The 20,252-nt window shown below is 47.0% G+C and overlaps 2 protein-coding genes across 5 annotated transcripts; one reads left to right on the plus strand and one right to left on the minus strand.

Annotated features, from left to right (window-relative positions):
• Positions 1-105: 105 nt before the first annotated feature.
• On the plus strand, positions 106-3,808 carry actmap (actin maturation protease). Of its 2 annotated transcripts, none has more exons than XM_086164052.1 (7): positions 106-246; positions 631-820; positions 1,070-1,138; positions 1,263-1,381; positions 1,844-1,970; positions 2,722-2,792; positions 2,856-3,808. In XM_086164052.1, exons 1-7 carry the CDS (start codon positions 201-203, stop codon positions 3,236-3,238), a joined length of 1,005 nt encoding a protein of 334 aa, XP_086020178.1. In that variant the 5' UTR covers positions 106-200; the 3' UTR covers positions 3,239-3,808. The 2 variants fall into 2 exon arrangements, with proteins under 2 accessions (XP_086020178.1, XP_086020179.1); XM_086164053.1 differs by lacking the exon at positions 106-246 and adding an exon at positions 336-536.
• On the minus strand, positions 3,585-19,452 carry itpkcb (inositol-trisphosphate 3-kinase Cb). 3 transcript variants are annotated; one of them, XM_086164049.1, is made up of 8 exons: positions 19,346-19,452; positions 15,493-16,619; positions 7,326-7,419; positions 7,035-7,248; positions 6,378-6,582; positions 5,956-6,057; positions 5,608-5,679; positions 3,585-5,466 (listed from the first exon to the last, which is right to left on the minus strand). In XM_086164049.1, the coding sequence occupies exons 2-8, from the start codon at positions 16,474-16,476 to the stop codon at positions 5,263-5,265; spliced, it is 1,875 nt and encodes a 624-aa protein (XP_086020175.1). In that variant the 5' UTR covers positions 16,477-16,619; positions 19,346-19,452; the 3' UTR covers positions 3,585-5,262. The 3 variants fall into 3 exon arrangements, with proteins under 3 accessions (XP_086020175.1, XP_086020177.1, XP_086020174.1); XM_086164051.1 differs by lacking the exon at positions 19,346-19,452 and adding an exon at positions 16,733-17,312; XM_086164048.1 differs by lacking the exon at positions 19,346-19,452 and having other exon boundaries at positions 15,493-17,436.
• Between the last annotated feature and the right edge of the window lie 800 nt (positions 19,453-20,252).

Raw genomic sequence — 20,252 nt, forward strand, 5'->3', positions numbered from 1 at the left:
CTCAATTCTGTGACTAAATAGTTTGCTGGTAAATAAAATCAAATTAACGTACCTATTGTAGCTATTTATTTCATTATGATTACAATAATAAAACATAAACATTTGGAGGGAGTGTGGTTTGAAAGAGTCATGTTAATGCAAGAGTAGACAAAAGAAAACTAAATATAAGAAGGTACTGGATTATACACCGAGATTACGGGATGCTCATGTCATGGAACTCAGATAATACTTTTTCGTGTGATTCTGGTGAGTTTACGGCTTAAATCTACTTTTCTCTAAAATTGCTCCTTCGGTGGAGTCAATGGAGGGCGATAAAGAGTTCCCTTGTGATTTGAATCCGAAGTCAAGAAGAAGAAGAAGATTCTGTTGCCAAATATGGATAAAACAAGCTGGCTGTTTTGTTCCTGTCAGAGTATTGTGTTCACAAAGTGAGACGCTACAGCTTATTTTCTGCACCAGCTCTACGTAACACAGTTATTTTCGCTGTTCTCCCACATACTGTGCTATCTCGCTCGATCGCAAGAGGAGGGGTGAAGGTGGGCGACTAGTTTTGTCTCCGTTGAAACTTTTTCACTGTGACGCATCCACGGTATTGTTGCAAAGCCTAACCAAACTTTGCTTTTCTTGCAGGTGCACCGGGGGATATGTCGGCGGATTGCTCCCTGCCTCCACCTCCACCTCCGCCTCCTCTTCCCCTCCTCTCCCCTGCAGCTCCACCGTCAGCCAAGAAGAAACTGTACCAAACAATCGGCAGCAGCAGGAGTCCTGTGGAAGGAGACCATGAAGAGGCCCGCCTTCTGCTCAGCCAGAGGGAGGCCAGGTGAGATTTCCCACTTTAATGCCCGGTTTATCACACCAGTTGCCATGTGCATCCCTTTTCCACCTATAATGGAAATATTAAATGATAACAGTTGATCTATTTCACCCAAAGCAACCCTTCAGTTGCTTCTAAAAGAAGGAGCGAACCCTAAACCTAACCTATGTAGAACAAGATTCATTTAGTGATGAGAGCAGATGCTTTAAACAAACCATTTCATGGTGAAATGTGACCCTTCCTTTCCTTTTCCAGTTTCAGGAAGGATTTGCAGTGGATATTGATGAACACCTACGTGCCGTCTCTCATCCAGGATGGTCCACAGTGAGTATTTAAACAGAAGTGCGTGTGAACACAGCCGTCTACCACCGATTAGCGCCATTTTTGCAATACAATTAGAAGCAATCATATCCATTGTAAGTAAAGACGTTCTTCATTTACCTCACAGGTGTGGTCTGGTGGCCCTGTGGATGGCCGTGCACCTTCGGCGGCCCGCCATCGACATGGACACTGTTGTTCGGACGGCAAGGTGCAGGGGATTTACAGCACAGGGTGAAATGTTTTCAGGTAAAACAAAAAATTAATAAGTGCGGTCATTGGTAAACCCTTTTCAATTCAAAAAATAGTTTTTTATTTTTTTATTTCATGTGGAATGCAGAATGCACCGGTCCAGACACTTACAGTCGGGATTATGGAATTTGAATTATAAGGTTAAATATTATGGGTTGTGGATTATAAGGATTTAGTTGTGCAAGTATATTTACTTTTCATACAATCAAAGAGCCAAGTAGCTCCATTAACCCGTATACGTGTGCAACTATATTATGGATAAACAATTAAACGTCCTGGCATGGCCAAGGATATTTGAACCAGTATTGTGATGTAATCTGCAACTGCAGAATAATGTGATCTTATGAAGATGATGTCATTGTAAACATCTGTGATCTCCGGGACCCCTTTCTATCCAGGAGTTTGATATGACGAGCCTCCATAGGTTTCCCCTCTGTCCTAAAAGTTTTTTTTTTCTAGCCAGAAACATGGCCCTGCTGGCAGAAGAGGTTTGCGGCTGCAAGGCGGAACTGCTGTCGGGCGGTTTGAGAGACAAAACAGCGACTCTTATCGCGCACCTGTGGGGCAGACAGCCTGTTCTCATCCCGTATCCTAGACCTTCTGCTAGGACTGCTTTTATTTTTTGTATTTTTAATGGATGTTTTTAATATCTGAGGAACAGGAGGGAATTTCAAAAGATATCTTTTTTTACAAGCTGTACTTATTGTTACATTTTATTGATTAACCAGCACAGTATTTTTAACTAGCTCTCCGTGTTTGTCACTGTATGGTCGTCCAAATGTTGACTATCGCTGCTAATTAACATACAGATCAGATCGGCAGGCTGGCAGATACGTGGTTGGCCTCTCTAACGCGCAACCTTTATCAAAAAACCATGGCCTCTTGCTGCATCTGTCACTCCGTCTGGCCGTTGAAGCACAGTTAGGATGTGCCAGCGTATTCAGTATCAGAAGATGCACAACAGTACCTTTTATATCATTCTGCAGTCATTCATTACAATGGTGTTTCCCGATTGTTTTTTAGCCACAGCCCATATTTTACATTAGAAAAATCAAACGTCACACCACCAAATAAATACGTCAAAAAGGTTTTTAATGAAATAGAATGAAACTTTCGACTCCATTTACGTAATTTAATTTTTTTTCCGCCTGTAACTGCATGCTGTCTAGAGAGATAGATGTAAGATGACACATGATTTGCATTGGATAAATAATTTTTGGGCCAATCGCGTGAAAGTGGGCATTTTTCCACGGCTTTGTGGTTGGGAAACACTGCGTAAAAAAAAAAAAGGTATCAGAAGAAGGCTTTAGAAAAGAATGCCTTAACAGTATGCACAGATATGATGAAGACTACAACCACGAGCCATGTCAGCGGAGCGGCCACAGGGCACACTGGGCCGTCGCCTCAGGTAACACGCACTGAGACGCTCATTCAGCCAGTCTGACAGTTACTTATTTAGTGTTTTTTCAAGGTGTTCTGCTGGGTCTGGACGAGGGGAGCGTGAACAAAGAGCACATTCAGCCCGATCCCGGTTTGCCCTGGCTTTACCTGCCCAGCGGCGACACCTCACCATGTCCCGTCAGCAGCCCGGGACTCAGAGAGGTTCATGTTTTGGCGAAGCAAGGAAAAAGCCTCCGCTACCAGCTTTGGACCCTGGACAGCGTGATTCAGAGCAACGAGCAGTTGAAGACCCTGGACCCGCAGAGAGAAAGCGATGGGACTCAGTATGTGGTTCCTGAAGGAGGCATGGAAGCCGGGTTGGCTGGTCAGGCGGTGCTGCTGCACATGAGGACAGACGGCGTGACGGCAAACGGTGATTCGCCTCTAAAATGTTTGTCGTCCAAGTTGGCTTGAAAATGTGGGAAAAAAAGAAGCGTTCAAGGTCATGACATAAGTCGGTAGAAAAGTGTCGCCGAATTTTTGTCCGGTGACTCATTCAGCCGACCGTGTAATGGACAAACGAGAGATAAATGAGATATTTCCACAACTGTGGCGTCATAATGGGAAAAAAACATGTTTCTCCATTGCTTTTGGGGAAAAATACAGCATTACAACATTTTCCATTTATAACACAATTTAAAGAAGACACGGACATCACCAAACCCTTAAATAAATTGATCAAAATCTGCACGCGGAACGAATTGGAAATCTGAGCACCTGTTTTGTCTGTTCATTTCAAATCCCAAAAAGAGTCCCAGTCTTAAGTCTTATTTCCAGTTTATTGCAATCCTTGACCTTCAGAACAAAGCAGGGATTGAACTTGCTCACCAGTTTGTATTTTGTCACTTGAAAACGCACTGCCTCTAGAAAATATAAAAAGTGGTTATGAATCCAGTTCTTACATTATAAAGCGCACTAATTAAAAAAAAAAAAAAAAAAACAATTGAGAAAATTTGTGGAAAGAAGCATAAAACTTTGTAAACACTACGGTTCCTCTCTTTCCGGCACTTTTTTTTTTTTCTAGATGGAAAAGCTGAAGTAGAATTCCAATATCATGATGTAAAACGTTTGCACAGCACAAATGTAGAAAGCTTACGTGCGCTGGCTTCGCAGCCCACGCACCCGCACCGCTTCCTGAATCTGCAAAAGGAAGACTCGTGACTGTTCTGTTCACCAACCTGCTGCGTTCCTATAGGGAAATATGAAAGACAGTCCTGGCCGCTGCCTCGGTATCCAAAGCAGACAACCTTTTGTTTTCTTTGTAAACACTGTCTTAAATACAAAAACTGAATCTACAAAATAGCTTGTCAGAGGAGATTTTTAAGTGTCTCACTCAGTAATACTTTGCTATTTCATTCTGGCACTGCTGCATTCCAGTTAAAAAGTGAGACTTTTGACACTTATCAGATCAATCTGGTCATTCCAGTTTCATTTCATCCTTTCAACCGCCACCCCACTGTAAGATTTTGTCACCCTCCAGAAACCCTAAGCAATACTGATCACAAACCCAGATCTCAGGTACATTGTTAATTGTTTGCAATTGTAAACACGGAGCTGTGCTGCTTCCCATCATAACACAAAAAGAGGCACCTCTAGTTTTGTTCAATGGCTTTGTGAGGATCTATAGTGCAACAGATGTCACTCAAACATGGCCGCCGAGCTTCTCAGGGTACCGACCCATGTAAAATAAGACTTGTTACACTGCATTCTTGTACAAAAAAAAACAACCAAAAAAACAATTTGCCCAAAAAAGAATACTGAGATTCTATTAGAAGTTAAATTTTGGTATATTGTAAAATCCACTTGAACTCGCTGACAGGAAAAAAAAAATGGCAGCGGTCAACTGCGTTGGAATGGTCAAAGAGTTCTCTCCTTTCAAACAGCTAGGCACGGAAATTGTAAAAACGGTAAGGTAATAGGAAGGCAGGGAAAAAAATTAAATAAAAAAAAAAAAAAAAGGTATTTACACACTGAGTTAGTTAAACACATGGTTTGACCAGTGTTTTTAGTGTTGCCGTGTATTTGAATGTCAAACGCAGTCCTTGACACGCAGTCCTTGCACCTCCGAGGCCTTTAGTATGAAGAAACCCCTGCATTGGAGTCCATGGCAGGAGGGTGCAGTGTGCATCTTTGGCCAGCAGAGGAAGACTGCACCGCGAGGAGGAGTCCTGGTACAAGTGTCCGGGCAGGCTAAGCTGTTCTGAAGCCGTCCTCTCCAAAGAAGATGCGGCATAAACAAATAGTGACATTTGCATAAACTTCTCCCCTTTTTTTTTCTCTCGGCTGGTAGCGGGTGGATGGGCGTGAGGTACAACGTTGGCCTTTGGCAAACTCCAAATTTGGGATCAAGTGATCACCGCCGACTGGTCTCAGCATCGTCCTCTACCAAGCGAGAGCGTCGCCACGCGATGGAAAATGACCTCGCTTCCCGTTCCAGGCTACTGCGGGAGCATCGCGGCGAAGATGTCTATGAGGTTGTCCAGTCCCGACAGGTAGCCGTCTTCTCGGTTGCCCTCCACCCAGGGGGTCCTGTGGTCCAGGGTCTGGGGGGTCGGCAGGGGGACGGTCTTCCCGAAGTCGATCATCCACACCCTGGCCTTCTCCGAGGCGTCGTGCACAAAGAGCAGGGAGCTGCCTACCACCTGCAAACCGGCGAGATGAGAGAATAGATGCACGTGAGTCACTCTGCGCGATGACAATCGTCAAGACAATCGTGAAATTAGACGTTGGCCAACAGGTAGGTTTAGGAAATCGAGAGAATTCCGGATGCATTATTTCCTCACCTCATGCGTCATGAAGAACGGGGACTGCTCCAGCACTGAACGTAGTTCCTCTAACAACTGCAGGTAGAGTTTCTAGAAAGAAAAACAAAAGACTTTTTGTGCGAGGAAGGATCCCGGTAGTGAGCAGATCGATTCTGGCTCCGGCCATCGATTCTTTTTCTTAACTTCTTAAAATACAGAGCAGAAATCTACAGGAAATGCGATGCCTCATTTTCAGTCTAGGTTTTAGCAAAGAAATAAAGATATTTTTGGTGTTTTTTTTTTTCTTCTTCATTTTCAAAAGCATTTTCATGAGCAAGTAGAAACAAGTAGATGAACCAGGCCAGGATCTGAGAACAGAGAACATACCAGGATGTGAGTGTTTCCATCGACAAAGTCCTCAAAAGCCTGCATCACTTGCTCTCTATATTTTGTCTTCTTAAAGTTGGTGTTGCACGTTCCATCAGCTTTCTGCAAGAGAAGGACAACCGTGATATTCTCTGATCACGAGTCGGTCTGCTATCTCCGGCTGGAGGAGCTCCGGCAACTGTTGAAAACTATTTGGGGAGAGAGGACTTCTGAAGGTCCAACATCAGTCAGCGCTTCAAAGAATATGAAGCTTTTTTTTTTTTTTCCTAAATCGCAAACCTGTAATATCAACAAATTAAAATAAATAGCACGATATTTATTTTCGGATCCTGGGTTGCTGGCTAAATATTTACTCCCAAACATTCCTAGCCTACACAAACTGTGAGGTTATTGAGCGTTGGACGTCCGAGACGACCTCTGACCTTAATGCCTTCGATGCGGAAGCCCAGGGTGGCCGTGGAGCTCAGCGTCTCCCTCCACTGCATGTATCTGGGTTTGAGGACTCCTTGCTGGGCCTTCTCCTCCTCCGTCGGGGCCCCGGGGTCCACGGCGACCATCTTGTCGTACATGTCCTTTCGCAAGCGGGGACGCTCCCTCGCCTTCATCAGCTCCTCCTCCAGATACGTCCTGATTTGAGGGGAAACCAAAGTTCGACGTGAGGCCTCTTGACCAAATTACAGAGCTCGTCTTCTACAAAAACTCAGAGTGGGAGCCAAGAAAGCCATTACAACTGGCACAGATCTCTCAAAGTACGTTTTGCTTATTCCTCCCCTCCAGGGAGGCTGAGGCTGAGATCTGGTCTGTGTGCTTTGGGAAATTGTTTTTAAATTCAGTTCCTGCTTGTGTGCATTCTTCTTTTCTTTTCATGATTTCCCAATTTGGAGGATAAAAATCTCCCCTTATGCTCCGTGTTGGACTTTGAGCCGGCGAGCTCTCCCTCGTCGCTGTGTAATTAAAGGTTGTGCGCCGACGTCAACGTGGCCCGGAGCAGGGAGGGAATCTAAAACTAAAAAACAAGCTGAGGGAAAAAAAAAAAAAAAAAAGGGGGGGGCGGAAGATGTGCCTCATCCGGAACTTACCTGCTGCCCATCTTACAGTCCATGATGGACGGCGAGTCGAAGCCGACGAGCAGGTCATCCATCAGGTTGTAGTCCTGCTCGTCTCTCTTCACCACGCCGTAATAACCAGGCACGTACGGTCGCAGTTTGTCTTTCATCAGCTTCTGCAGGCACTGCTGCTCGCACTCGCAGTAGCGCTTCAGCAGGCGCCCGTGCTCCCCGGCCTGGAAGTTACCTTGACGAAGAAGATGGAGAGGAATGAAGACAGAAGGCCGATCGCGCGTATGCGGTCGCAGCCGGGCGTCTGCGTACCTGCGTGGCCGGCCAGCTGCACCCAGCGCTTCTTGAAGGACGCGTTGAAAGGGGAGCGGTGAACCATGGTTTTCAGCTTCAGCCAAGATTTACACTGAGGGAAGGAAAAACACGTCCTGTAAGAAAAGGTGGGTCACGGAAACCGCACACTGTCAAAGAAATGACTGAGCTAAATAAAGGAAAATACAACGATTGTCCAGGACAGGAAAACACACCCTGCAGTGTGCGCACGCACAAACACACTCACACACACACACACACATATGCACACACACTTCTTTGTAGACGTTGAAAAGATCCTCCCCCTCTTGCCGAGACCAGATGTGTGACAAAACCTTTTCATAAAACATTTACCAGAGTCACAAATGTGGTGTCGTAAAACAGAAACTTAGTGTCTCAAATTGTGTGTGTGTGTGCATGCTTGCTTGTATGTGTGCGTGTGTGTGTGTGTGTGTAATCCTTATCTGTTGGGAGCTACCAAAGCAAGGACAGTGTGCAATCAGAGCTTTGACGTAAGCAAACCGAGGGACATGACGGGACACTGACTGATTAGACGTGGGTGTGGGAAATCAAAACAAACTAACCGTCAGCAAAGGAAAGGTGTGTGTGTGTGTGTGATGTGTGTGTGTGCGTGCCTGTGTGATGTGTGTGTGCGTGCCTGCATGCAACCCAACAATAGTGCAGTCAACAATCTCTGGGTTCCTGAACTTTCTTTTCCCATCATTTCCTCACAGTCCCCTTTGAATGAGATGGATTATTCCGGTAAATGTTTCATGATGTACTAAGATGAGCGGGCGGAGAGGGGACCAAAACGTTGAGGCGAGAAGATGCACGTTTTAATCACGGATACGTTGTGCGAACGACCGCGGGGTCTATCTGTGTTTACATGTCAGCCTATCTCAGCTCCCTTCAGATGCATTCTTTCCACAGCTGCTGTGTCGAAACTCTGTCACAATAAGGCCGTCCTCATGCTGTAATATACACACACACACACACACACACACACACACACACACACACACACACACACACACACAGTGCGGAAACAGTGTGTGTAGCTCAAAAACAGGCTCCTTTAAAATATACTGCTCCAAAAAAAATAAAGGGAACACTTAACACAATATAACTCTAAGTTAATCACACTTTTGTGAAATCAAATTGTCCACTTAGCAAGCAACACTGATTTGTTTAGACTTGTTTTAAGGACATTATATTAAAGTTGGATTTTTCTAACTGTTATTCCACTGTAGTTTTTAGTGTGACTCCAAATCCAGACCTCCATGGGTTAATAAATTGGATTTCCATTGATAACTTTTGTGTGATTTTGTTGTCGGCACATTCAACTTTGTACAAAACAATTCATTCTCATTCATTCCGATCTAGCATGTGTTATTTGAGTGTTTTGTTTTTTTTTGAGCAGTGAATTTGCACGGTTCCGGTAACTGAACAGGTGAAAAAAAAAAATCACTATTGTAGAAATTTCTCACAATATTAAAAGATATCAGAGAACTTTCCATTCAATTCTGACTTTTTTTTTTAACACCGAAATGAAGAGCTCATAGGAGTCTAGTTTTCAGGAAAGCCTCGTAGATGGACTGAGAGTGAGTTAACCGTCTGATTTGCTGATAAAACCATCTAAAAAGAAAACAACAGGCTTTCAGGAGAAGGACGGATCCACTTTGTCACGCACAGGAACCTCGAGCTGACGAACCTCGTCATGACCCGGCGCAGCGTCACGTCGATCGATGGAAAGGGGAGTGGTTATATTGCAAAACCAGGAGATTTCCTCTCATCGCTTTGCAAAAAAAAAAAAAAAAAAGGTCATAGTTTTGACCGCTAAACAGCCGCCACGTAATCCTCTGATGCAATAAAATAGCTCAGTGAAAGTATGACCAACGTACAGCGGGAGAGGGATTCACCTTCATCTGCCTCGTATTAACCTCGCGGTTAATTTTTGACGGGATGAAGAACGATAAAGAGGACGCACACATTTTTTACCCATCACGTCATTCAGCAAAGCAAGCAGAAGTGGAGAAAGGAGGGAATGAGTCCGTCAGAGGGCCAGAACATGGTAGATGTTCTGGAGATAAAGTCAGACGGAGATGGTGGGGACGTGCACGGAGAATCATGCTGGGAGGCAGGAGGGAGACCAGAGAGGTGGTTTATGGATGGAGGGAATTTAGTTGATCCAGAGGAGGAGGTTAGACGGAGGCACGTGATTGGCTGTGGGAAAATACATCCAATTTATTGAAGATTTTTCCAAATGTGATTTTTTTTTTTTTCCATTAAAATGTCAATACGCGTGCATCGCATCAATTCCGAGCGAGGCTCTCCCTGTCCGCCGCACAGCCCTGCGGTATTGACCCTAAACGCCGAGAGATTTGTTTCACAAACATGCATCCGTTGGACGAAAGAATAAAAACACCGCTTTGGTTGCAGAAGCTACAACAACCGGGGTTTCCCTGACCCCCAGCTGCCTCGTGACGTAATTCTTTTCTGCATGAGCGGAGAGCTCAGACGATCGCTGACCTGTGACAAACACGCGTTTTTAAATAAAAGCCGAGCAAACAACATGATCTCCGATCCTAGCCAGTCACTTCAGCCTCCGTGTTTGCGCACCGTCACCTCCAGGGACCCCACCTTCACTTTCTATTTCAGGATTTAAACCTGCACCTTCTTCACCTTAGACAGAGAAACACGCTAAATACCTTTAAAACTCCTGAAGCTTTGTGAGAAACATCTCATGGTGTGGAGATGAGATGGTCTCAGACTAGCAGCTTGTATCGCGGTGATGGAAACACACACACTTTTGCCAGCATCCGTCTCACATGATAACAACTGTCACACTTATGAAAGTCACAGACCGCCAGAGATACTTGATAAACCCGACACCACAATTACTCATTATTTCCACACTTCGGCAGCTAGGGGAAAGAGAGCGCGAAATGAGCGAAAAAAAAAAGACATCCTGGTCTTTAAATCACGATCTATAAAATCGCGGCGGCCTCTCAGCCGCTGCTGGGACCAGAAACTGAGCCCGAGGGACGCGGCGAGTTTGTAGAAGCAGAGAAAGTACAGGAGACGTGAGTACGTTTGACCCGCGGGGGTCGGCCGACGGAGGAGGACAAATTTGGAAATCGCACCGCCGCTGAAATGGAAAAACACGATTCATTTAATTTGCAAGCCAGAGAATTACTCGATGTTGAGAACCCGCTGGCTTTCGAGCCGCCATGCTGAGCTTTTCCCCCACAATCCAACCATTCAAACGTCTCGTAAACAAACGTCACGTTAGATCATCTTTTACTTCTCTCTACTCCGGAAACGTGCTTTCGTTTTCCACGGGGTGATCTCTCACCGCTTGGATAAACCATACATTCACAAGCCGGGTGCAAAAGCTGGACATAACAACGGTAACCGAGGGGAAGCGCGACCTCCCGAGACTATATTTGTCAGGTTCGCCGGCGACGTTAGAATGTGAAAAGCGAAACAAAACAGCCTGAAGCCGGATGATCCCGTTGGTTGGCTTACAGGCTCCGTAACCCGGACCTTGAGATCATCCCGTCAGCACAATCCATGAATCCATCCCACCGTCACCAGACCATCTGAAAGGCCGAGGGGAATTCTGAAATCCCATTTCTTACCTGGCAGACGGAACGGCAGCGGGGTCGGACGCAGACGCCGACACACACGAGGCGCAGTCTCGGAGACAAAGCGGGGACGCGGCCATTACGGCGTGCCGCTCGGAGCGGGGTCTGCTCTAAGTGACCCCCACATGGTGCCGGATCTACATTAGCTTTTTTTTTTTTTTTAGCGCGAGTTATTCCAGCCTCAGCCTGTCTGTCGCCGGGCCCGTCAACCCGTGCAGACACGCGGCGCTGGGAAGCTAATCCTCCTCTTTTATAGGTCTACACGGACCCCCCTCTCCTCCTGGGGCCGCGCTACCGTCGTATCATCAGCGCTCAGAAAGTCTCTGGTTTCAACATCCTGTCACTTCCTCTCCCGACACCTTCTCAGTTCTTGAGATCTCTCTTGTGTCCCCGGACGCACCCACCTTCCTGGTGACTAAAAAACTATTATTTCCTTTCCTCCGGCCGCTCAAGTACGATCCTGTCCTTTTACTTCCTTCTCTGTTACATTCACTGTCTCCCCTGCAGCTACAAACCTCTTTTTAGCCTCCGCTCCCCCATCCTTCTCATCCACTAATCCCTGAGGGGGGGCCCCGTCCGGAGCCAATCTGCTGCCAGACACAAGAGTAGAATGGGGGGAGGGAATACGGGCCTTCCCATAGCCTCCTTTTGTCTAGATGACAAATTCCTCAGTACAATGTAACCTACAGGAGGGACATGCATGTGCTTGCGTGTCTGTGTGTAACAGTTTCACACTATAAACTTTGAATTTGGTGTAAAATACAGGTGACATGGTTTCAGTGAGGGTTTATTCTAGTCCCTGAAGTGATGGAAACTCTGGGTGTGTGTGGCTGTGTACACACATGGGCGTGTGTGTGTGTGTGTGTGTGTGCATGCATACGTGTATGTCTGTGTACTCAGCTGAAGAGAGAAGGAACCTGTTAGACAACTGCCGGCAGCCGCAGGAGTGCCTGCGTGTTCTACAATGAGGGTGTTTTCAGTCACTATCAGACGACTGGTTTTCTAGAAGAAAACCACATCCTTCAGCCCCTATTCGCCTCCTCCAGCAGCTCAGCTGGTTCCAGCCGGTGACCGAGCGAGGACGGTGGACCGTTCTTCAAAATGGCACCGTCCATGCCTTTCAGGAAAAAAAAAAAAAAAAAAAAAAAAAAAACCCTAGTCTTTTATTCACCGCAGTCACTGTAACACAGATCACTCGTGACGCTGCTATTTGCTAGTTTCTGTTTGCATCTGCCAAAAACTATGATATGTCACCAAATTTGGGACTGAGGTCACAATACGAGCATGAGGTGGTCGCTAGGCTTGATAGCCGCCTGTCATTTAAATCACTTTAACGCCGGTTTAGCCGCAGTACTGCGATTTTAAGTGTCAACTTAAAATCAACGCGCAACTGTTTGAAAAGCTCTGATTTCAGATCTTATAGATTACGCACATATTAAACGGATGCATGCGTGCAACACCTCGGCAAACGTGAGCCGAAAAGGGTGTGACCTGAAGCTGGAGCCCCTCCAGGGACGGAGGTCTAAGAGGGGGAACCTGCTAGATTTTACGCCGGTTCAGCCCAAGCTGCAGGGTTTTCCAGAGTCTGGCCGACTTGCTCTTTGGTGCCGAATCTCTAAATAGCACAGATAAAGAGATAGCACAACCTGTCAGAGCGGTGGTACGGGTGGGATGCGGTCCTGAAACCGCCGTCCCCGCCGTCCCCCGGGTGCGCAGCGGCCCCCGGGGTCGCTCTGCACCGCATTTCATTTGAATACAAAATTAATTTCACACAGATTTCCAAGCACTGTTATTTTCACTTCTATTTTTTTTTTTTTTTTTCAAATGATACATAGATTCCAACATGGCCGCACACCAGCTGGAATTGGGGTGGGACTGAATGTTAAGGGGCGCCGCGGAAAATGGTCGTACAGCCCCGGTTCATATGATGCATAAAGAATCTGTAGGCCACATGTTTATAGTTTCACTGCACCTTCTCTTTTTTCTGTCAGTTTTATCTTACACCGTTTTTCCCCTTGTTGTCTCCTCCGCTGAGTGTCTGCCGATGTTTCAGGGAAAATGAATGGGCCGAGTGCGGAGGGGAGCGAGTGTGTCATGTGAGACTGAGGAATAAGATGATCAAAACTTTCAATAACAAGTGCACTTTGGGAAGAAGAAGACATTCATAGCTATTTATATCTAATAACATTCAAATGTCAGGGCCAGAGGAGTGGTGGTGCAAATAGAGAACACGACAAGAAGAGGGGAAAAAAAAAAAAAAAAAAAAACATAGTACCATATATGGCAAAGACGTCGCATAGCAACCGGCTCTGCCTTCAGCTCAATTTTCCATGACACATACTGAACTATGAATACAAGACAACATCGCTGCAAATGTGTGTGTGTGTGAGTCTCTGCGTGTGTGAGCAAGTGTGTGCGCCCATCACAGAGCGTGCCCGATGTAACTGGTTTGGCGGGGATCTGACTGCGGCGCCGCGGGTTTCTGATGACACACGCCCACAGGCCGGCGGACGGCGTCCACCTTACGACACAGCTTTTACTCAACGGCTGAAGGACGAATTGTGCCCATTAAAAAGAGAAAGAAAAAAAAAATGCAACTCTTATCAGAAACCACGTGCGAGCGTCATCCTGTTTGTTACAACATCTCAAGTACAAGCGCTCAGGTCGCTCACTTCCTGGCAGTCAGTACAAGCGCCTGGAAACATCTGAGTCCACCAGTTTGCCAAATCCGGCGGGCCACAACCCGGGGCTCGCAATGTTTGCGACGAGAGTCCACCGCTTTTGTTGCAACACGATATTAGGATATCTAGGATAATTCGGGGAAGTTGAAACACTGAACAATGAATTATAGCTGGAAAGAGCACCGCCGCCGGGCCTGGAAGGCCGGGATTGATCTCCTCCTGATCCAAAACTCACAGGTAAAAATCCCACAAATATCGAGATGCAGCTGAGTGTCACGGCCTGTCCCGGCATGCCCTCTGCTTCATATCTTTACCACTGCACACTTTCTCCCTCCTCATGTGGGAGGGGGGCATATTTGTGTGGGCTGCTGAAAAATAACTGATATTAGATTATGGAAGTATGCGGGTACAAAAGTGCCGCCGTCTGCTATTTAGCTAGGTTTGCACGCTGCGTGAGCATGAGTGTGTGTTCCAACACGCTCTTTTGTGCGGCCGGAGTTTTTAAACGTGGCTGGCGGGGTACGCTGTGAGGGGGCAGACCGAGGGAAAAGCAGCTCATGGCGGACGGAGAGGAGAAAGCGAGCGTCTGTGGCGGTGAACTGGCGCCCGCCAGCTCCGGGGTCCGTACGCGCAAAGTTCGTTGCCGCACTTGTTAAAAAGCCGCGACCACAAGAGACGACATTCCCCCATGTTTGGTTTCCATTTACATAAAACTATTATATGTTACCCCCGCATCCCTGAGTGCAGGATAAGCGGCAGGTGATGGATGGATATTATATGTTATTAATGCTTACAATGACTAGCTATCTGAAGAAGCAGGTGCTGTAGCCACATCCACAACTCACTGACAGCTGTGGATTTCCGCCTGCAGTAAACTCGGGACTTTTTATTTTTGCGTAATGATGATTTCTACCGGTGCCACATGGGAAATCTTTTCATGTTTGAGGTCATTCACATTGCTCTACACAGAGAGTAAAATATACGACTCTTGGGCAAATGCACGTCACATTGTGCATTCCTGAACATGGGGAAATGATCAAAACGGCAGCGTTTTGCATGACTGTGTGACCCCTCTGTGACTTTTTACCCCGACGCTCCGGCTACTGCCGCTGCCGCTTCCGGAATGTGCGTCCGTTGGACAAAATGGAAACACATGACCGGGTGTGATGGACGCATAATCTGGTTTAGATAACTCCTCTGCCTTTTTAATTGGATTAACATCACATCCCGACAGTTTCTATGTGGCTTGCAGTTTTTTGGCCCTTAATACTCTATGGCTGCTATCACGGCAGGCCAGGATAAGTCAAGGAAATGTCCTCGGCGGGGCGTCTGATATCCCGAGGCATCCGAGGCTCCTCCTCCAGACCCCGCAGTCCCTTCTGGGTGAAGTTCCTCTCTGTGATATAAATGCCACTCTCACAAGAACATCAAGACAGCAAATGTGACGGATGAGCTCCGAGCTGACATTCAAATATTATAAATAAAGTTATATAATCACCTCTGCAGTTGTTTCCCCTCCCATTCCTTTACCCTCGCCATTTCTCTCTTTGTTAGGTTTATGCTATTCTTATATTCAAAAAGATATTCTTATCTTCAGAACATTTCCTGGTCATCCGGCGAAGAACGCACTCCTTATTAGAATTGTTATGATATAGAGACTGATTCTTAGAATATTAAAATGATTATTGGATATCTTAAGGTTTGGCCTTGGACTTTACACCCAGGTGGGTTGTGTTCCAAGTAATAATCTGGATTATTCCGTACCAGGATTTTTTTTTATCAATTTCACAATCTCTCCCGCTGCAACGGCCTCGGCGGCGGGGTCAAGAGGTCACTCACCCCCGATCCGTCGTCCGGGCTGGACAGGGACCGACCCGGGGACAGGCTGGACTCGATGTCGCTGCCGGTGTAGTCGTCTTCGGACTCCTCGAAGGACGAAGCGGAGGAGAGGCCGATGGAAGAGGAGTTGGAGAGCTTCCTCGGGGAGCGCATCAGCGCCGGGGAGCCGCCGCAGCCGCTGTCCGAGCACGGGGACTCGTCGTCCGGGTGCGGCTCCAGGCAGGAGCCGGCGCTCAGCTCCGCGCCGACGAACAGCACAGCAGGCGGGCCCGGCGGGCGGCTGGGACTCGGATCCCGGGTGATAATGAGTTTGGGGATCGTTCCCAGGAAGCCCTGCCCCCCCGGGGGGACCCGATGGGGGTCGGTCTGGTTCTCCGGTTCCAGGTCTCGGTCCCCGGGCTCTCCCGCCTCCGCCACCGCCACCGCGGGGGGGTCGGGAGGTGAGCCGGGTAAAGTCAGAGCCGCGTCCCGGTCCGAGCTAAGCTCGACGGCCGAGCTCCGGCGGTCTCCCCCCGGCGGCTGGTCCTCCATAGCCGCCGCCGGAGGCTCCGAGGCATCGTCCTCCCGGCCGGTCGTCGACGCCACGCCGCCCGCCGCGGTGGCTTCCCCGCCCCGCGCCTGGAAGCCACACGCATCGGCCGCCTCCCGGTCGGCGAGGCCGGCGGCCGCTCGGCGCTCCCCCGCGGCCAACGCAGCCTCGTCCCGCGGCAACTTTCCTACGCCGCGATCGGGACGCGCCGCCGAATCTCCCGCGCCGTTTCCGCAACACGAACCCGCCTGAGTCGGGCTGGATTCTCTCTTCCTCCTCCCGAGATAGGACAGGACTTGGTTTTTCATCGGGCTGCCCGACAGCTGGCCGCCCCGGCGCGTCTCCTCCTTCCCGGATCTACGGCTCCCGGAGCGCGGCGCCGGTCCGCCCGCTCTCCGTGACGCTCCGCCGCGGCTGACGGCGCTGCGCGAAGGAGCCGAACGAGTTTGGCCCATCCCGCATTCCGTAGTAGTAGTCCTGAACCCGACACACCCACGGCGGGCTTATCGCGATGAGGAGCTCCGAGAGCCGCCCTGGGAGAGGGACTCCTGCGGAGAGAGCATTTCCAAGGCCTACACCGTCACAGGGTTGTTTATATCTGGGGAGGAGAAAAACAGGAGTCAGAAGAAAAACAGACAATGCTGTTGTTCAACACTGGGACCACTCTCACCTCACTCCCCACCCACCCCCACACACACACACAAATCTTACATTAAACACACACTTTCTGCCAAGCTGTGATTCATTCATTCCAGTTTAAAGATTATTTCCAAGTGACTTCCTGGAACGCTTCACTGGAAAAGTTAAACGCTCGGCGATAGCAGTTGTTACTCTAGAGCGGACTGTAATTGGCCAGGGGAGAAATAATCAGTCAGTGTAACAGTGCCCTCCTGTGCCGCCCGGCTAGATTCCACGCACTGCAAACCAACGCCACATTTCCATTTCATAGATAGTGTCGTTGAAAAAGAAAAGGGTGTTCTGATTAGATGTGATTAGTCAGACTCTTACATAGAGATCAAACAGATAATAAGAAAGAAACCGAAAGGAGAGGGTGGCACGGTTCGTGTTTTCGTCTCACACCAAGAGGGTCCGCGGTTGGATTCCCGCAGAGGGCCTTCCCCTGTGGAGTTCTCGCCCCGTGTCTGAGTGGAGGTTCAGCGGGTTCCTCCCGCATTGTACGGATAAGATCATATTTTATCGATCCCTACTGGGGAAATTCAAATGCCGCAGCAGCACGAGGCAAAAGTACAAGGCGAGACATTTTATACGTCTGTGAATGAGAGGATGAACAGTTGTATGTCTCTATATGATGTGCCAATGAGGGAATGAATGGTTTTATGTCTATAGGTGGCTCTCTGATGGACTGCAGGATAAGCGGTATGGATGATAAATAAATGAACCAAAAGATGAAACTCATCAGTGTGTCACAAATGTGAATGTTGTCCTGACACTGACCTGTCCAGCTCCAATTTCACCAGATACTTGATTTTTCTTTTTTGTGCTCTTGTTTTTCAAACATCACCGTATTTATTTGTTTTCCTTTGTGGCCCGTGATAGCAAATTGAAAACCGCAAGATTCCAAATGTCAGATTAAACAAGTGTACTGAAGGAATCGACCGATCAGGTTCGACGGGCTGTTTTTGAATAGAGGTTAACATCTAATTACAAGCGACAGTAACAAGAGCTGGAAGAGATATGGGTCAGATTGTGTTTTCATATCCAAATCATGATTCGTATCACAAAACGGTGTGGAAAAAAAGCAGAATATAACACTTAAGAAGCAAATGAACTGTCACAAAACAATTAATACGTGCTTAAATGCATACAACGTTGATGGAGGTGGAAGCACATGTGTGAAGGTGGCGGCGAACAGGTGTCGAGCTTGCGATCCTTCAATGTAACAATGGAACGGCAGGCATCTTCTAACAGGCCGCGAGTTCTCTGTGCTTCCACGAGCAACTATAAAAATGGCCTCCACTGAGAGAAGCTCATTTGCTTCCTTAAATTTGACAGAAATCAGCCACCTGAAGGCGCGGCCCGCGTTTAAATGACACCGAGAGGCTCCTTCAGGGTTCAACTGTGACAGCTCTGCTGTCAGCGCTCTGACAGGAAGGAATGCTCGCTGAAAGGAAATGAGACATGGACGATAACAATGGAAAGAACAGCTCATCGTCTGTCACACGCTCACACGTGCACTCACACACAAGTACGCCCTTATGTCATTTTAGACAAACTTTGGAGTCTACATCAGGGGTGTCAAAACTCCTTTTGGTCCGGGGGGGCCATAAACGACCTAATTTAATGTCAAGCGGACCTTCCTGTAAAACCATTACCTAGAAGTAACACTAAGTCCAATTTTTTTCCTTTGTTTTACTGTAAATGAGGTAAACAGGTAAATTATAAAAACATTCATATGTAATGAACTGTTCCTCTAAAAACTACATGACGCATTAATATGAAAAATGACTATCAAAAAAGAATTGATGAAATTACACCCTAAAAATGTTGTTGATCTTGTCACTGTGGGAAAATTTACCACTAAAATTTATTAGAAAATGGATTGATAGCACATATAAGAGGAGGTATAATGTTTACAAGGCAAATGGTGGCTATTCTGGTTATCAAATTAGTCTTTAATTTTGCCCTTTTTTTTTTGCAGTTGTTTTTCATTGTTATATCTGAAAAGATCGTTTAAGCACTGTCACTAGACATTTTGTTCAAATTTTGAAGCAAAAAAATACATTGCAAAGTTACTTTTTCATTTTATCCTTGCCCATTATTTTTTTTTAAACCCACTGTATAAAACCTCCAGATGCATGTGAGAAAAAAACGCGCGGGCCGCACTAACACAAAGATTTGATTTCAGTCAGGGGGCCACAAAATGTTGTTCCGAGGGCGGCAATTGGCCCGCGGGCCACGACTCTGAGACCCCCGGTCTACATCAATGACTCGTAATTAAGTGCCGGGGCCGAGAATGCAACACCCATCTATGTGTCACTCTGTGTCACAGAGAGTGTGAATCAGAAAAACAAACAGCCGCTCAGATCGGATCCTGCTCCGACGTGAATCACACTCTATCTTCCCTCAGATCACATGTGGTGTTGCAGATCTTCATCATGGACCGCACAGATATCAATGCAAGTCACCAGAGTGAATGTAAGCACAACCAGAAAATGACATCCTGACCATGTTAAACAAATCCAAGAGACTAAATGCATTAGATCTCAGTTCTAATAGCTGTGACGTTGCAAAAAGTAATTTGAGGGTGAAAAAGCCGCTTTGATTTTTCAATAAAAGAGCCACGGTATATTTGTCAGAACCTACCTGAGAGGGGTTTGTTTCTGTGCCGGAGCGAGGCAGCTGTCAACAATAACGTGACGCTTTGGAAGTTGCTGGTTTGAGGGAGAAACGCAGGCGTGTGCTGTCTACAATCAGCATATGGTTGCTGTGAAAGAGGAAGCAGCCAAAACAAGGGTAGGTCTCTTAAAGGTACAGCGAAAACATCATTTTTTGTTTTATCCTGATGTTTCTCTTGATCAGCAGTCTAGTCCCTAAGCGGGGCGAAAACAAAAATGAGACACATCGCCCGATCATCCGCCGGGATCATGACGAAGAAGAGAGGAGAAGAGATGTTCTGCATATCTGATCGTAACCTTTGTCTGCTCAGTGCATTCTCAGGTTGCATGTCTGTAAACACTGAAGATCAAACACATTCAGTGACAGGAAGTAAGAAGAAAAGACAGGAAGGATAACTCCACGCGAGCATTTTTCTCACAAACTCGTGAATGAGCCTGAGGTATATGTAAAAATAAAATAAAATGTGTCAAATATGAACATAAGAACACGAATGGCCAGCTGCCTGCACGTGAGCAGCCTTATCAGCCGCAGTCTGATTATCCTCTGTCAATGAATAACGCCCCGTAATTTGTCATTTTGGAACAAAGCTGCTGTAAATACAAGTGTTTGCCCAGATAGGGGGATGAAGTCACCGTATCTCACGTTCACCTTTATGCATATTTATTCAAATCCCCTTCATTGCTGACGGAGGATACCGTAGCTCAACAACCGGCAAAGATTTCGGTCATACATCTAAACATCACATCTCGACATTGCCAATGGTTTTTCTCCCCGAGGGCTAAATGCTAATGATTTGGCAAACCACGCTTCTCCTTTGGGATGACATTCAAAGCGGATTTGGGTTATTCTGGCAAGGCTTAAATCAGGGGTGGCA

This window comes from Fistularia commersonii, chromosome 18 (assembly GCF_037954325.1).
Source record: "Fistularia commersonii isolate RoL2024-O1a breed Wild chromosome 18, RoL_Fcom_v1.0, whole genome shotgun sequence".
NCBI lineage: Eukaryota > Metazoa > Chordata > Actinopteri > Syngnathiformes > Fistulariidae > Fistularia > Fistularia commersonii.

Coding starts and splice junctions, on each gene's coding strand:
- actmap (XM_086164052.1), top strand. CDS start 201: ATGCTCATGTCATGGAACTCAGATAATACTTTTTCGTGTGATTCTG. Junction 247..630: donor TACTTTTTCGTGTGATTCTG/GTGAGTTTACGG, acceptor CTTTTCTTGCAG/GTGCACCGGGGGATATGTCG. Junction 1,971..2,721: donor AGACAGCCTGTTCTCATCCC/GTATCCTAGACC, acceptor CAGTATGCACAG/ATATGATGAAGACTACAACC.
- itpkcb (XM_086164049.1), bottom strand. CDS start 16,476: ATGGGCCAAACTCGTTCGGCTCCTTCGCGCAGCGCCGTCAGCCGCGGC. Junction 7,249..7,325: donor GCAGCTGGCCGGCCACGCAG/GTACGCAGACGC, acceptor TTCTTCGTCAAG/GTAACTTCCAGGCCGGGGAG. Junction 5,467..5,607: donor CGTTCTTCATGACGCATGAG/GTGAGGAAATAA, acceptor GCCGGTTTGCAG/GTGGTAGGCAGCTCCCTGCT.